The following is an 18589-nucleotide window of genomic DNA, read 5'->3' on the forward strand; positions in this document are numbered from 1 at the left end:
TTATGCCGAAGTGAAGACGTCGAACCGTCATGAACGGTTAATGCGTCGAATTTAAGGGAAAATCTTAGTAGAAAAATAAATAAAGGTAAATAAACTTTAAAAATAGACGGCAACGTTTTACCACATGTCGCCGCTCTATGACATTATTTCACTTCTGCTGTGAAAAGTAATATGTACCTCGTTGTCTGCTGATATTTTACTTGTTATTCATTATAAATTTATTATAAACAAAATTCTAGTGCCCAGACTTAATACTTTAAATCCGGCGTGATGTCATGAAGTGACGGCATAAACACGTTACCATGCAACTAGTCATAAACAAATCAAAACTTTCTTTCGCATCAAGAACTCGGTTCATGCTAAAGCACCGTGAAAGAGAATACATTTTTCTAGTTTATCGAATGCTTTGAATGAAGATATCAGTTACAAAATGAACAAAAACAGCTCAGGTGACGAAGAGTCTGTGAGGAAATCCTGTTCTGCAAAACTGGAGGCCTCACATGGGGCACGGATCATGGCTAATGAGGTGGGCGTTTCCCATCATTAAACCTCCTTTTTTTCGTTAAAAAAGTGCGTTTAGTTATTTTAAAAGTTTCAATTTGTTATCCGAGGGAGCATGCTGAAAAAAAGAAGCTCAAGTGATTTCATGACGAACGCGCAACTAGACCTGATTCAATATAGAAGCTGTGAAAATAGGTCGTTATTGGTTCATTTCAATTGTAAAACGGTTCCCTCCAAAATTAGCTCATATTTAAGTCCGTTCAACATTGACGAAACATTTAACGCAACTGGAATTTTTCTGCATTAAAGGCGTTCAGGTAACTAAGTTTGAAAAACTTTTTCTTCCTGGAGAGATGAAAAAGCGCGCGCAAATGAAATTCTTAGATTTTGATGCCACCCTTCGACATACCACTATCTTCACGCGGGATTGCAAGTTGATAATGTTTTTTTATCCCAGCTTATATGCTCTCTTCTAATTTCGTTAATTAAAAAATTACTATTTTAGGCAATTTTTTTTCAGTCTGCTAGCGAAAAGGAACAACTAACACAGAAGATCATCTACCTTGAAACACAGATTAATGGCTAGTTTTATGTGGTCACGCATGCATAAAAAGAAAAGTGCGCTTGGACTAGGAAGCCATTTTACTAAGAGTTGCCGATGTTCAACCAACAATAAGTCGTTTACCCCCTCCCCCCTCCCTACTGCTTCTCGTTCCGTCATAAATAGTTCCGTTTTTAGTTTTTCCCGGTTTAATTTATTACTCAGACCTTGAATCTGTTCAATCTTTTATTGTAAGTTCTTGCAATATTCATTTACAGCTAAAGAGAAGGAGATCGCCTTTCCTAAACAAGCTCTCGTTGGGACAGACAAAGACATTGCTGATCTCAAAGAAAAACTTTCTAGGGGGGCCTTAATTTTACTGTCAAGAAGAGTAAACCAAAAGCAGAAGAGTCCCAGAGCAAACCACAAACATTTAATGGTGAGTATGTAAGCTAGGATGGCGTCGTATCAACTGAGTGGTGACAACGCCTAATCCTTTTTTTTAACTTTCTAGGGAGTCCATATTCTTACCATCGCCCATTACATCCTATTCTGGCGAGCACTGTTTCCAGTAGAAAAAAATTAGTAAACTATAAAATGCCTGTTATAAGCTCCTCGCGTTTAAACTCGTAAGGTATTCGCCAGTAAGACAATATACGGAAGTAAGTGTATTGCTTTTCAGTAAATTAAATGCCAAAAGTTAACCTGTAAACAATCATATCAAACTCATGGGGTACAAATAGTCTTAACATGAATATGGTGACCACGCCCACTTCAACACCCCACTCAAATCGAGTGTAATTTTCGAATGTTTTACCATCGTGCGGATTCTCTACGGAAAAAGCATTTAATGTACCTCTGAAATATTAAACTATAATATTGTGGCTTTCTATTTCGCTAATTTTCTAACTTGAAGGTAAAGTTTTTCCCTCGTCATTTTTACCTTTTCTCCGAGCGGTTGCGTGAAATTAACAAGGCGTTTTTGATCAAAACACGACCGAGCGAAGGGTCTCGGGCGATATCTCTTTTACGCAGGCGCAAATTAAAAATGTACCGTCAGAATCAAAAAGAGGAACAAATTTCCTTTGTTTTGATATGTAAAGTGTCGAACAAAAAGCAGATTAACGCGCGTCAAATGGCGTTTCAAAACAGCTTTATCTTGCTCCTTTTGATTTTTTCCTGTTTTTTAAGCGTGAAAGCAGTAGGAGAGGGATCGGGAAACTCAGAAAGCGCTTCGGGAATTAATCTGCCATCGTTTATTTACAAGATAAACAGGTAAGATTTGTGAAGTTCGTTGAAATATGAAGTCTAAATAAATGCCCTTTTAAGCTTGTTTGCTGGATTTTTCGTAAACTTCCCTGATTAATTTTTCGTTTCAGCTTACTAACCTTATACTATTTCAAAGCAATTTAAAGACGAAGACGGAGAACCATGAGTCGTTCCTTTCAACAATCGTAAACAAAGTGTTTGAGCAATCAGATATAGAATACTTTATTTAAGTGGGGGTCAATTTTTTGTGACAGCCGAAGATAGACATCTCTGAAACGTCTCTGAAACTCTTCAAGAGTTTACACTTCCGGTAATATTTTCCTCCTTCTCGCAACAGCGCAACAGACATTGTTAATCCTATGTAGTGTAGGTGTATCAGTTGTATTACGTCTTCAAAGTGATGCCATATAAGAAATCAAGTGTCTAAAAAGCCCTCAATTCAACCTAACACTCGAATTGATAGAGTCAAGATGGTGCAGTTGTCTTGCTCATTTGCAACTAACTGTAGAACCAAATGTTATTTTTCTCGCGCTGGCCAGGGACAGCAACAGCTCATACCTATAAATTCGTGGGCGTACAGCTTAAAAAAAAAATTGAGAGACGTCGATGTATCCCAAACATGCGTTTCGTCCGAGAAGAAGCTTATTCTAACGCGTATTGGCTTATTTGGAGAGTTGCGAAGACCGCGATTTCACGATATGCCTCAAATATCGTGCACATCTTAGTGTGAGATTCAGACCTTCGGGTTCGTAAATGCCACTATCCTCCTCATAAAAATCGGAGACGTAAAGTTGAGAGAGAGTTGAATCTGAAGATGGCAGAAGAAATCAAAGCTGGTGGCGAGTCTTCCTGGTGGCAAGGCGACTGTAAACCTAATAGAACGCGTGCTGTAACTGCTATCTTGGAGTCGGCAATGATTAAGGAAGAAGGGCAAGAAGAGCGCTTATCTGAACATCAGTTTTCCTAACTGGTGATTTGTGACTGAGATGAACTTTATATCATATGATTTCTAGGGATACGCAGGTACTGTAGAGGCGCTCACATAAATAGAGGTGGGCGATCCTCCCTCTGACTTAAGAACTGCGACAAGTTTAGAGCTCAGACCAACTGACACAGTTTGGAGCACCTCAGGGTCTCACTAGGCTCATCACATTAGAAACCTTCAGCAAACTAATCGTAGAAGCGGGTGGTTATCGGTAACGTGCACAGATCTCTGAACGCGGGTCATGGCGAGAACTATATCCAATCCGTCACAGACAGAACAAGAAAGCGAGATATTCGTGCTAAAAGGAAGAACGTATCGAGACGTTTCAGTCATTGACTGCCATCCAAAAGCACCCTAACAAAGACAAACACAGTGAAGCTGACAAAAAAGAATCCGCTTATGATAAGATCAAGAGGAAATAGACGAAGATTCTCTATTGCCATTCTCTAGGGGATGGCTACGTTCAAGGACGGACCTCAGGTAAAATTCTGACGAACAATCCCTAATTAGCCAAGTGGACTTTGGATGGGCTCTTTGGAAAACACAAAAAACAGCCACCTTTTCTCAGAAAGGAAAGAATTATCTCCTAGACGTGTGCTGGACAGTGGAGGAAACTTGCAAGGCAACCGCCTCTAATGTGACTTCCCAAATATCGAGTTTAAGAGACGACACCAGCCAGAAATGTTGTCTAAGACTGACCGGTTGATAGAGCAGCAAATCGCTCGATACTTCAAGCGGTTATCTGCCGTAACAAAAATTGGTTTACTGACGAGGTCCCTCTCTGTAAATATGAATGATGACGAAGAGGCCGATGCCGATGATCTAGCTTCAGAAGTCGAAACTGACCGAACAAGGCACAAGATAAGGAGGGAGCTTGCAAAATTTAGACGAAGACTGCAGCAGAGGGTACAGCTGCTATTAAGCTAAAAAAAAAATAACGACATTTGCATCTCACTTTTCTTTCATATTTATTGTCTTTGCTCACGAAAACAACTGATTTTTATCAGGGGAAATTTGCAGGAAGCCTACTGGTCAAAATACTGCTGGCTCATTCTTAATAAATTTTATAAGTCACGCAATTAAACGCCGGCAACTCTCGATCTAGAGAGATGTAGATTTATATGTAGTAATAGAATGCTTGAAAAAATATGCAGATATTTTACGATCGAAGCAGGCAAATAATCATAGAGATCTGCAGATTATTCTGAAATTGCTATCTAGCAGACAGCATGAACAACGCGCTTGAATAATTCTTCCTAAGGAGAGCCTTCGGGTCACGCAACAGATGTTAGCTTAGCGGAGTTCTGCATGGAAATGTTCGATGGCGCTAATTGACAACGACAACCCTATTTTAATTTTATTTTCGGGATAGAAGCACAGTTTTTAGTTTGATAGAACTATTGATATTTGCTCTCAAGCGAGAGCGCAGAATTTCTCGTCTGTAAAAGCCGAAGTTGTAGCACACTGAAACTTGTAGTGATGTCAACAAACACGCAGCATGTGACTTTAAAAGCTCCTAAAATGAGCAATGACGATGATAAACAATCAAATTATAGACTAATGAATGTTTTGTGCCGTACAAAAGCCATATTTACTGATTTTAGGAAAAAATCTCCAAAGTAATAAACGACTGAAGAAAGAAACGCTACGATTTTCTCTTCGATTTTTCGCCCACATGCATCTCTCTAAACGTGAAATTTTCCATTCCTACAAAAAATCTCGAAAGTTTTTCACATTTTTCACCTTTCTTGATCAATCATCTTGTATAAAGAGCCAAAAAATGTAGGTTTATTTGGTCAAGCGACCGCCTAAAGCAAGAATTGCGTGACAGGTGTAGTTGAGAGAAACTTGTCACAGTTGCAGATTATAAGAGGCATCAAGACAAAAATACGGTAGCGCCCAAAGATTTTTTTGGTGATTTTCAGAGATGAAATGATGGGTTATAAAGGGGAATCAAGATTAGTGTTGTTTTTGGCAAGGGGAGATATTTGACCTCAAAGTTGTCAAATATTTGGATGAATCGAAAAGTCTAAAACACAGTCGTTTCTTTGCCTCTTTTGATTGACAAGCCGTCAATCAAATTGACTGATACTTGTGGCGAACATTAACTGAGGATGGAAAAATATGTGTGCAAATTCTTAGAGTAATTGGTTAAATACCATCGCAATGAGAGCTTCATACATAATTTACCTATTTTGAAGCGAAAATGGCAATTTTGCAAATCCTGAAAAGTTTCCCTCAAAAACTAACAGAACTCCTTATAAAGGTCTTTTGTAAGTAAATAGGGATTGAAATAAAATATTCTGATGGATGTGATCTTTTGGTTAGGTTGAGTGAGGAGTACTGTATGTGGCAGTGGAGGCAGATGGTGCGCCATTTGGCAAGGATGACACGGTCACTGCATACTTAGTTAGCTTTCTCAACCTGCTGAACAGAGTACAAAGTTGTGATGATAATAATTTACTCCTTGGTGCCAACTGTGAAGAAGATCATCCACTCATGAAATCTTACTCAAATCACCTGAGGAAAGAAATGGAACAGATTGAAAAGAAGACATTGAACACTGAGATAGTGGGTTTGTGTTCAAATTTGAACTGATACCATCTGACATGAAATAAATGTCATCCCACTTACGAACTATAGGATATAGGAACTTCTGAAGATCATCTCTCTTTCAAAGGGCTCAGTTGTGAAACTTCACATTGGCATTTGTTGTCGTCGAATTCAGAGACGCAGTTTCTATTTACTCAACAGTCGAGGTGCACATTGAGCAAGTGGAAAAGCTAAAGACCTCACGCCAATACTTTTTCAATGCCAACTGTTTGTTGCTTAATGGTGTCACTTCTACTGTGAGGACAGTTGGACACGAAGGGTAACATCTGGAATACTGTCTTCCCACTTAATATAATCCTTTATCAACTCAGCTACTCTCCAGGTAATTAGTGGTTCACAATACAACAAAAGAAAGATGGTATTTTACATGACTTGTTCAGACGCTGGAGATGCAAGAGTTGTGCCAACTCACTTACCACTTCCCTTAGGAGAATAGTTGTGATTAATCATGGAATACTCTGTCGATCTCAATCCTAAGTGACAGCCACACTGCCAACTAAACACTGGTTGACAAAGAAGAGCAGAAGACGCATTTTACATGTACATCTTCTTGGCAATTATTGATCGATCACTTTAGAACAAACACCAGGAAGTTTTACCACACTGTTATTGGTACATTGCATAAACAAACAGATAGCACCCTCCATCTGCTCAACATTCTAGATATTCTAACAGTAAATAATTTGTATCAACACAATGCTTTAAAGTTTTTCCATCTATGGCAGAAAGGCCTGCTTAAGTGGATCTACTCCAAAATCATTTTCAATATGCAAGTAGTATTCATGGATACAACACCAGATATGCTCCCAAAACATTTATGTAAACCTTGAGTGTACAATAACTCTGGAGAACAAGCATTTGCAAAGAAAATAAAAAATGACCTTGACAAAACAATAGAGAATCTCGATAAGGGAACATCGAAGTCATCACTGAAAGTCCCACTCTGAAACCAGAAGTGCCAGCGCCCACCCAAGCAGAAATAGAAAAGTTTTAATCAAAAACAAAGCCTGCTTGTCTGAGCATTTTAACCCGTATGCTGACCAATACATATTGCCCAATCACAAAATCCCAATCCAAACTTAGCGGCTATTTAGCCTCCTGGCTCTTCATTTGAACTATTCCTCAGTGTTCTAAGTATTTTGTATTTTAAATTTGTAATGTACAACAGTGTATAAAGTATTACATTTTATGCGTAAAAAATGGTCACTGAGTCACCAGGAACTGAGACCAATAATTTCAGACCTTTAATACAACTACCAGCCAGAAAAAGGAAACAAAAATTTGCTTCATATGCCATTCAGACAGCAATCTATGAAGGTCAGTAAATCAAAGTAAACAAGTGAAAAAAACTTTGTAAAAGTGAGCAAAGAGAACTAGATGCTGTGCGCCATGCATTGTCAGTAAGGCATATGCCCCTTGGAGATTTTATAGAATGATACAGTTGTAGTAAAGATAAACAAATTTAATGAAAATTAGACACCTTGCCTAGAGAAAAACACTGTCAGGGCTATGTAAATAGGTTTTAAATCGATACTTTGAACTATTTTTATTCGACCAAAGAATTCTTTTTATTGGTCTTGATATCTTGATATTTACATGTTTGCAATGAAGATAAAGTCATACCAAGGGGTTAGACTTGTCTTTGTATAGATATTCCAGACTGTATTTTGATTTTTTTCTACCGTAATTTTAGCTTTTATCAATTTTTTTACTTTCTTATTTGAAATGGGTAATGATATAATTGTACATGGATCTCATACACGAGTAGCACCATGCACAAAAGTTTGCCACTCTCATGCTGACAAACACCAAGAAGTTCAACACATCTCCCCTGCCCTGCAGGGACAAGGTTTCTCCTATTTTAAGAAACAGCTGCTAGTATGCAATGTCACACAGTTGCATAATGCTATGAATAGCCTTGAGCCCTCATATAATAAACATAAACAATTTCAAACATTTCTTTAAGGAGGCATACTTTGCCTTAACTATTTAGGTCACCTCTAAAATGTGTTACGAGGCCCAGATGTTAGTGTATAATCTCCTTTTTTTGCCATCTTTTCATCCCCTGAATTTCTGTTACTCCCATAAATGCCAAAGTAAATTTAAACCACAAGGAATATATATATATATAATATGCATATCCACGCCTATTATTCAAATCTGCAAATAGGCGTCATGGTAAATTTCAATTCTCTGTTCAATTGTTACACAGTAGACAACTTCATTACGTTTCTTGAGTGATAATAATTCAGGTTGGTGGAAGATAAGTAATATTTCTTTGAAGCAGAGGTTGCATCTTTTGCTTGCACTGTTGTAGGGTGATCTTCATGAAAGGATGCGCCATGAAATAAAGTGGTCAATGTTATTTTCTTGAAGGGTCCAGATATGTTTGCTGAGTTCGGTAGAGGTTCTGTGTTTTGTGTGTTAGAACGATGCGGTGTGGTTTCTGTATCTAGTCTTGAAGTCGTTTTCTGTAAGTCTGATGTATGTCTCAGCGGTGGTGTTGTCCTCACGTGCGACAGTGGCTTGGTAGATTGGTGATGACTGGAAGCAGTTTCCGTTAAGTGAACATGTGATCTTCTGTTGACAGCTGCAAGTTTTGCTGTCTTTTGTGTTGGTGTTATGTATGGTGTCATTGATGTGTTTGGACGAATTTACAACGCATTTGTTGTGGTTGTCCATGATCTGTTAGGTGTTATTCATGCAACTGTAACTGATTTTGATTGTGTTACGATTAAAGATTCTTCTGAGTTTGTGGTCTTTCGAGAAATGCTTGTCTACTAGGGCAAAGAATTGGTGTCCAATATTGGTGCTGACAATTTTGCTGAATGGGGGGTTGTACCAGAGTATTTTGTTCCGTTATCTGCTTTTTGGTTGTTAGTTGTGGGTGGTTCGTAGTGTAGAGTGTACCAGTATCTGCATTCTTCGAGTGCTTATTGATATGGAGCCGCCCCTCCATATCAAAAAGCATTCATCAAGTGCTTTTTGATATGGAGGAGCGGCTCCATATCAAAAAGCACTCGACGAATGCGGATACCAGTCCACTCTACATTATGAACCACCCATAACTAACAAACGAAAAGACAGTCAACGGAACAACATACTCTGGTGCAACCCCCAATTCAGCAAAAATGTCAGCACCAATATCAGAGACAGATTCCTTGCCATAGAAGACAAGCGCTTCCCGAAAGACCACAAACTTAAAAGAATCTTTAATCGTAACACAATCAAAACCTGCTACAGCTGCATGAATAACACTAAGCAGACCATCGAAAACAACAACAAACGCATTTTAAATTCATCCAAACCCTTCAATGACACCGCAAATAACACCAACACAAAAGACGCCAAAACTTGGAGCTGCCAACAGAAGAACACATGCCCACTTAACTGAAACTGCCTCCAGTCATCACTAATCTACCGAGCCACCGTCACACGTAAGGACAACAGCACCACTGAAACGTAAATCAGACTTACAGAAAACGACTTGAAGACTAGATACAGAAACCACACCACATCATTCCAACACACAAAACACAGAAACTCTACCGAATTCAGCAAACATACCTGGACCCTTAAAGAAAATAACATTGACCACTTTATTTTATGGCACACCCTTTCATCAAGATCACCCTACAACAACGCAAGCAAAAGATGCAACCTCTGCCTCAAAGAAAAATTACTTATCATCCACCAACCTGAATTATCATCACTCAATAAACGTAATGAACACGTGTCTTCATGCCACCACAGAAAAACCAAATACTGTGTATATTAACAATTGAACAAAGCATTGAAATTTCCCGCCATGCCTTTATGCAAGTTTGTAAATTATATAAATGATGGTTATGAATATTCTTCACAATAAAATCCCCTGATGAGTGAGTAATCACGAAAAAGGCTTGTAGGGATGAAAGTATAGTCTCTGTTTTTTCCCCTATCTCATAAATATTGCGCTCTACTTCTACGTATTAAGCACTGTACAACAGAAAAATCAGATCAGACTTCCTATATGTATATCTATGTATAGTTTTACGTGAGGCACATGTCTTGAAGGGGAGCTCATGAGATAGATTTCTAGCAAGCTACAATCAACCTGACAACTAGCTTGCCGAGACTTTTCTCTTGAGGTAGTGATTGTCCTCTGAGATGACCAGTAAAAAGTCCTAAACCATTATAGAAAGAAAAGAAAGGCAAACTAAAGAAACATCCCCTGTGAATAAAGTTGTTGATGCAGACTCCTTAATTAATAACATGCCTTGGACACTCCACTCCATCCCACCAACAAGGAATTGTTAGGTCTCTGAGGATAGTCTTGACTCCTGTGAAAATTGCACTTTTTCAGTCATTGCTCCCTCACTCTGGCCAAACAAATAGACAAAATAAGAACTGTAGCATGCTTAAGTTTCCTTAAGAGTAAAGTTAAGACATTTTCAATGAGTTATTCCTTTTAGCTTTCAAACACCTCAGATTTGTTCCTGCATTAACAAATATTAAACTTATAATGCAATTAACATATGCATTACCAACTTTGATAGGTGCTTTTGATCAATTAGTACAAATAACAATATCATTACTATTATTATCATTATTACTATGATTATACCAACACCCGATATATTAATAAGTTCATCTTTCTTTGAATCTGACATTGATCGACCAATCGGTGAGTCTAGATTCAACCTGGCTTTATCAGACTATTGATCATAAAGCTCAGATGAAGAAAGGGATTTTAAAAGAAAAGGATATAAGCTAGTATATCTAAGCCCGTTTTCCTCAACTATCTCTATTATTTAACAAGTGGTCAACTTCAACTGTTCTGAACAGTTCTCTGAAAAATATTTCAATTTTATAGTACAGTTTCTGTTTGACTATGTGCATAAGATAGTAGGTACATAGTTGTTGATTTATTGTTTGGGAATGTTTGCTCTACTATAAATTACTTTAGTAATTCAATCAATAATTTTTTGCTTTCTGCTTGTCCTGTATATCTAATGCCCTACAATTTCCTTGAGGCAAGTGTTTTTCACATGAAAAAGCCAGTTGGAGGGCGTGGCCACCTCAGACAAACAAGTAAAGAAGATTCAGAGATACCATGGTCTAACCATTACACATAACGTTCTGTCAACCTCAAATCCATCCGTGAGATAAATGTAGCTGTTTACACCATGAAAAAGAACTTGATAGCCATCTTACACCACTCTATCCAAGCTGGAGATTCAGCAAAGAAACACAGATTTTGTCCCCCTGACAAGAACTCCTGGTTTGACAGGCAACAAGAACGTTCACCGATAAAGGGATGACTGCTTGCCTCAGGTTTTTGTGGAATTGTTACACCCCACCCTTGTAATGTTAAGTTACACAGAACTGAAATGAATACATCAATTCTCTGGTTTGGGTTCAGTACCCAAAGAATAAATGTCATGATGTGAACGTGATTCCCTGTGCTGTGGTTTCTGCAGTATTACAATTTTATCATGGAACTGTTAGCTGCCAAAGATATCATCAAAGACCACCATATTTTCACTCAAACATTTCAATTTTCACTAGTTTGTACACTTGTGGATTTTAAAGCATGTTGTAATTCTAAATAATTTTATCCGTAATTTAGTCTGTACTTTCCTAATAACTATTATAATTAGCTTTTATAATCATTAATTGCAAGTTGACTCAGAATAGACTTCTAGGAGAGGAAATAAACTACTGCATGGTTACTCTGGGAGACTAGAAAGACACAAAGGCAAAGAAGGTTCAAGTTAACCAACAAGCAAAGCAATTCTAATTTAGGCCAAATATGCAGATGAAAAATTAATGCACCCACCCAATCTCCCTACTTGGAGACTTGAGTTTATTAAGGAGCAAATGGTAGATCATGAAGACATTTAGTTAATACCATAAACTCATCTGAAAGTGGCAATCCCTTCTGCCACACTTACAAGTTCTTACATATCTTTGCCTAGTGATCCTTTTTATTCTTTACATTCCCCTTTGGGAGAGCCTTCATGTGTCTGCTTTAAATGCCAAGGTTAAAGCTACCACTCAAGCCCCAACCAAAGTACAGAACATGGAAAACTCAAACCTTCCAAAGACTGCTCACAAGAATTGACAGATTCAAAATTAATGTTCTTTTATACCATCTGTGTATGGCAAAGACAATTCCTAGTTTTACCTAGTCATAAACGATTTTCAATGAGTAAATGTCAGTTTTACATAAACTAAGTCTTAATTAGTAAATTTGATACTAATAAACATAGATTTTATAATGCAAATTTTACCATGTATAGTAGTTTTTAAGGACCATGCATATGTTAAATTTTTTCCAAAATTACTTTAAATTTTCTGCAATTCAGCTTACTAGCTGCGATGTGATATTTTGTGCATATTTTGTGCCTGATAAATCCACTAAATTTATCAAATACTTATCCAGCTAAGAATTCAACCAAAGTTAATCCAACAACAAAGATAAGTCCACACTTTTGCCCCCCTCAGACCGGAAGTAGCTTTATACCTTAACCAATCACAGAGATGCCATCAGCGACACACATGCCTCAGCCTTGAAATCAATAATTGAATAATTCCACCGGAATTTTCAAGATCAAAGTGCCAAATTCAAGGTGGTATTAAGTAGCTGTGGTTCTGGCCACAACAGAAAATGCTGAAAGGCTGGGCAAAAAAGCTTGTTTAAGTCTTCCAAAAGGGGCAAAGAAAGAGAGGGAAGATGCCATAAATTTATCCTGAAGATAAAAATTCCAGACATTGATTCAAGTAAAATTTGAGGTAGGCTATCCAGGGATACTATGACTCTATGTTCACAGAGCATTTGTTGTCTTTGGAATATTGCATGTTGTGACCTTGAAAGATCATTCACTCAAAAGTTTGTCTTTCCAGCTTGGGGTGTTTGTAATCTTAATTACACACAATTTTTCGTTTGTTGCCAATTTCTTTTACCACAGTCTTTAAAGCACTGATTAACCTGTGACAATGAGAGTTTCAGCAATAGAAGAGGCAGTTTCATCTCTAAGATGTCAACTGAAGCACATACATGAGCAGTCATTTTTTATTCTTGTTTGCAGAATATCTGCAGCCACACTCCATTTCTGGTCATCACCTACGTTCCTGGCCTTCTTAAGATCCGAAGAACTAATTTCAAGACCTTACACTCCATTTCTGGTCATCACCTATGTTCCTGGCCTTCTTAAGATCCCAAGAACTAATTTCAAGACCTTTGGTGATTGCACCTTTGCCCGTTCTAGGCCACTTCTGTTGAACAAACTGCTGCTTGAAATTCAAAACAGTCAGTGTAGCCATTTTTAAGTTGTTTTAACATTTTTAATAGTTTTAGCATTTTAATATCTTTCATATTTTTCATATTTTATCGTTTAATTCCTTTAATATTTTTATAGAATATTTTGTAAGGTTATAATTTTGGTGCTCTAGAAATGTTAATTATCATTATTATTATTACTATATTATTATTGTCCAAGACACACGAAAGCGATGTGGACCTATTTGTTTTGTAGAAGGCAAGATCAGGGAACACGACTTTCTACTCATTAAGAAGCAATTGATTTGACTATTTTAAAAAACTTTAAAACTTGTTGAATTGGTGACGAAAAAAGAAGGTACCGTGTATGGCCTTACATCAAAATGGTCACCTTTCATAGCAATGCAGATGACTATCATACAGAGTGCATCACTGCAGTGTGAGAGCAAATCTACTTGTATCACCGCTATTAAATGTCGTCTTTAAACTTCTGTAAAGCCAGTGATAACTATTAAGATCATGGCAACACGTTCCTTGCTCATCTTTAAGAATGTTTAATTCTTTCACAAGAGCGAACTTAATACCTTTCAACTCCTTGACCTTAAAAATAAGACGCTTGTATTCCCTATAGAAACACTTGACACCTCCGCTTTAAATTAACCACCCTGGGAGGGCAAGGTTTTTTAATTCCTTACTCCCTTGGCACGGACGACAGTCAAATGCACATGAGTCGTACCGGGCAGGAGGGGGGCAGGTTGAAACAACACATAAGCTCTTGTGCTTTATCATAAGAATTAGAATGTTTGTACGAATAAATTTAAGATAAATCAAATATTAGATGACTCGCCTCGTTTGGCTCACCAAGTGTCCGTATGTTCCCCAGACTTCGCCTTCGGCCACAAACACTGTAAACTGGAGGGAACTCACTCGATATTCATTTTTCTTCGAGGTCTTCATCCTCGTGAGGCCGTCCCCGCTTCATTATGACCCTTCCCATCACCAGCTAATACCCTAACGGCATGAAATCTTTACTTGAAAATGCTTCCCAAGTCAAGAGTCAACCGGCGCAGTACAAGATTTCCAAGATCAGAGACGTGAACAACCCTCCGGCACTTTGGAAAGATGCTGATTTTTCCACCAAAAATAGCCCATTCTCCGAGTTAAGAGCTTCAACTTTTCTTTTGTAAAAAAACCTAGAGACTTAACAAAAAGATTCTGCCTACATTACGATTGCTACGATGCTAACCTCATTACCACAAAACAGCTGTTCAACCTGACACCTTAATGTAGATTTCGATCAAGAGGCCAAGCCAGTATGTAAAATTCATTCTCAGACCTCTCGCATCATTGAAACCTTGTAATTTCAAGGATTTTGGGCTTCATTGGGACTCGAAAGTCTAAGTGTAACTGTTTCGTAGGAGATTTATATGCCCCCACTTTTAACTTGCTAAAAGGTATAGATAATAGCTGTATTTAAAATTAGAAATTATCCACCTTAGCGGCTAGCGAGTTTTCCTAAATAGACCATTTTTTGTGCATTTTATGTTATTTTATTTTTCTGAGCAATAGATATGGCCCTCGCAAGAGGTTCATATGTTTTTAATAGCGCTTTATGAGATATTCTTAAATCATGTAGTCACATATTTGTTCATCGTAAGCAGGTTAGATTTAGTTTTCTATTTCTTTACTTATTGTAAAGCGCTATTGGGCTAAATGGAAATGGCGCTACATAAATTTTGTAATTATCATTATTATTATTATTATTATTATTATTATTTCTGTTATAAATAATGCTGATTACAGGGCCTGTTTCCAGACGTTCTACTTCCTATGTAGAATAAGTACGTTTAGTAGTAGGCGCTGCGTGGTAGTAGGCAATATATTAGGATGGGTCAATCATTATTTGTAATAAAGTTCAAGCCCTTTCCTGCACTGACCGACAATACTATTCAACAGTTCCAAATCTCCAAACCTTGCAAAAAATCCTTATGAGCAAGTGGCATTTAGTACAGCAGCAACCATTGCTAAGAGAAATCCTCAAAAAAACCGATAATATCGTACAGAAACAAATGATCACTCAGACATACTCGTAAGAGAAAATTACGAGGGCGAGAAAACTGAATATACCATGGTGTTTCGTGTAAACATTTGTAGCCAATACAGAGAAAACTGGACGTACTACTGAATCATTTAGGCGTGTCAACCTCAATTTACACGGGAGCATTAATTAAGCCCGTTTCTAAAGCAAAGAAATACTTTTTATGAGCTCGCCTATACCCGTCCCAACCCCTATCCCGCATTCAAATCGGAGTATGTCCCGGTCTCGCCTTCCTATCTTCATCCCGCATCTCGCCTTTAAAGAATCTCGTATTCCACATCCCGCCTCGATTTTAGGCCCCATCCTGCATCCTGCCAAACCTATGTTGGACCCTCTCTACCACTTTCATTCAGTATACGGAATTCACTGTTGGATTTAATACACTGAGCACGCAGGAAATCCGCGGAGAGCGCGTTAAAGTTGTTAAAAATGTTTTGATTACCTTTATAACTAAGATGCAGTCCTCCCTTGATTAGGCCAATTTCTGTGATCATTAGATGCTGGATTAGGTTCCATCCATTCTGACGGCAGTAGCTCTTTAGATGTTTATTCGCATCTTTCACTGCTCTATTGAATTCATCCCTTGTGGAAGTAAGCCTCGATATGGCGGAGGTGGAGTCGGATGAATTTTCGATTTGTCTATGATCGATTCAGCATCTTGCAACTCTTTTTATATTTAAGGTTATTGGAGCCGACATAGAGAACGAATTGGTCCGGCGAATGCTTCAGGCTAGCCTTGAGGTTGGCCTTCATAGCTTTTGAGGTGGCCCTACAGAATAACTTGACCACTGCTCGATGGCGAACGGCTTTTTCTAGCTTTTTACAACATATATTTGTTTTTGTTAAGGAAGCTCCAATTGATAGGGTTGTACATCAGTGTTGTAGCCAAAAATGCTCGTTACATGTCCAACTTCACTTCCAAAATGGCTAAACGAAACGAAGTTCAGAAATAAATACGTAACCGGTTGCAAGAAATGGATTACAAGTTATAGTTGTCACAATTCACAAAATAAAGGAAAACAAAAGACACTTACAAACGTCGCACGAGATGTGGGTCAACTGCCAAATTAAAGACGATGTAAAGAGACGGAAAGCAACGTAAAGCGGCGTAAAGCGATCGACAGAGACGGCATAAGCAGTTAGACGGTTCGAATAGTTAAACGGTTGATCCGAATGAATAAAATTCGCGGTAAAGACTAATACAAGGGACATAAACAAAAGGCAATTATGCAGGAAAGAGTAACAGAATATTGATGAAAGTTATGTGCACAGAACAAAAGGCATGAATGAACTGTGACAAAAGAAGAGTACGAATTTGTAATCAATCGAATTTTTGGCGGCAACAGTAGTGGAATTATCAGAGACCTTTGCAACGGACTGTGTCCCATCTTCATTGTTCCTTTGTTTTTGTTTTTTAAATCTTTTTCTTTTCCTTGCTAACAACTTGCCATTGATTGCGCATTTGTATTGTCAGAAGGTATTTTTGACTCCTCCTCATTACTTGGATTCATTGCCAGAAATGACGGACAAAATGGCGGCGGTGGTGGCTTGCTGCTTGGGAACGGAGTATTTAAAAATGGCTGGAGCGTTACAATAACATGTATGGCACAATGAACTAAATTTAAAAAATAAAAATACCTCGAGATGCTGCACATGTTTCCCCGACCTCTCACTTTTTTTCAGAACATCTGACAAATTCGAAAATATAAATAGATAATCAAAGAGACTTCCTTGTAAGGTCCAAATGCATATCAAATAGGGTGTTTTTTGCTCAAGTGTAACTCCTTCAAGTGTCTGAGATTTGTCTGAGATATCCTAAATCAAAGGTCGTAAGGTTAGGCGTCTTATGACAAAAAGTGGTTCCCCGACCTCGCATAACATTCTCCTGTTGTTGCAGTTTCTTTTAGTGTATTTCGCGGCTTCCGCCCATGTAGGAAATAAGTTCCAAGGGAACTTAAAAAAGGCAAATTTTATCCTGTAAATACGTCTGCAAATGGACTGATGTGAGTGTGTGTGGAGTTCGAGAAACCACCGTCCCTCTAATGGCAGGAAAGCCGCAATCTTCCTCTGTTCTTTTAAAACCTACACATTCCAGTACAACAAGACGCATTAAGCCCTTAAGGTGAACGTCCATGAGCACAAACACGACTGAAAACGCCACCATAGCGTTGTAGGATCCAACCAAGGGTAACAGAAGCAAGCAAATACAAAATATCTCGTTCCTAGTTAGTAGAGTTCAAAGATACCTAAAAAACTTGAATTTAAACCCGCTGACCACAAAAGAAGTGGTTGCGGAAGAACGTAGCAATTCCCGCGTAGTTGTACAGGAGGCTTACTCGGTCCGAAGATATGTTCAGCGTACTCTCACAAAACTTCACCTATGTCGAAGAGAAAGACTAAACCCTTATCCCTTTTCTGCTTTCAGTAAAATAGATTCTGCTAGACGGGTTACATCACCTATCTGGGGTCCCCCACCTCTATGTAGACAGGCCCTAACATAGGATGAAACTCGATCTTCGTTTTCGCTTACAAATTTTTACTTTTCTATAAATACTGGCATTCTTTTCGTTTTAAGCAAAGGGCCATTTCTGAGTTTCTGGTCAAACTAAATTAGTTATCACTTTTCCTCGAATAGGTGCCAGGATGCTTTTTTGAAATTTCGGCTTAAAAAACAAGGTGAGATTATTGCAAGGAAGGCACTTAATCGAAGTAAAACGGCAGAAAAAAAAGCTGTCAGGCGTATGAAATCGATGAATTTTAGCCGTTAATCGTTACAAAAAGTTAACCGTAAAAATTTCACTTTAAAACAATGCAAAGAAAATAACCGTTAGCGGTAAAATGGAAAATTTTAATTGCTACCCGGATAAGCCATCACCCTTCAAGTTCTAAGGAGTTACTTTGTTTTCGGAGTCTTTGCATTCGTAATCGCTTGCACTCTGAACACGGAGTAGCCATTCTTTAAACAATGTACAAAATGCTCGCACATTTTGCTCTGGACTTAGGAAACCCGCGCAATAATATTATTTCACTTCTGCTGAGAAAAGTTATATGTATGTCGTTGTCTGCTGATATTTTTACGTGTTATTCATTAACGTTATAAAAGCATTTTAATGTCCAGCTCTGGTATTATCGCGTCAAGAATTCTAGTGCCCAGATCCAATGCTTTAAATCCGGCGTGATGTCATGAAGTGACGGCATAAACACGTTACCATGCAACTAGTCATAAACAAATCGAAACTTTGTTTCGCATCAAGAGCTCGGTTCATGCTAAAGCACCGTAAAAGAGAATGCATTTTTGTTTATCGAATGGTTTGAATG

The 18589-nt window shown here is 38.1% G+C and overlaps 1 protein-coding gene across 1 annotated transcript in view; it reads left to right on the forward strand.

Moving 5' to 3' along the window:
- Positions 1 to 1675, forward strand: part of LOC136279244 (uncharacterized) — an 11243-nt gene extending 9568 nt beyond the window's left edge. Inside the window, exon 6 of the mRNA XM_066162851.1 lies at positions 1557 to 1675. Coding sequence (XP_066018948.1) covers positions 1557 to 1675 — 119 coding nt within the window. The remainder of the gene's footprint in view (positions 1 to 1556) is intronic.
- The last annotated feature ends 16914 nt before the right edge of the window (positions 1676 to 18589 follow it).

Source organism: Pocillopora verrucosa, chromosome 2 (genome assembly GCF_036669915.1).
Source record: "Pocillopora verrucosa isolate sample1 chromosome 2, ASM3666991v2, whole genome shotgun sequence".
NCBI lineage: Eukaryota > Metazoa > Cnidaria > Anthozoa > Scleractinia > Pocilloporidae > Pocillopora > Pocillopora verrucosa.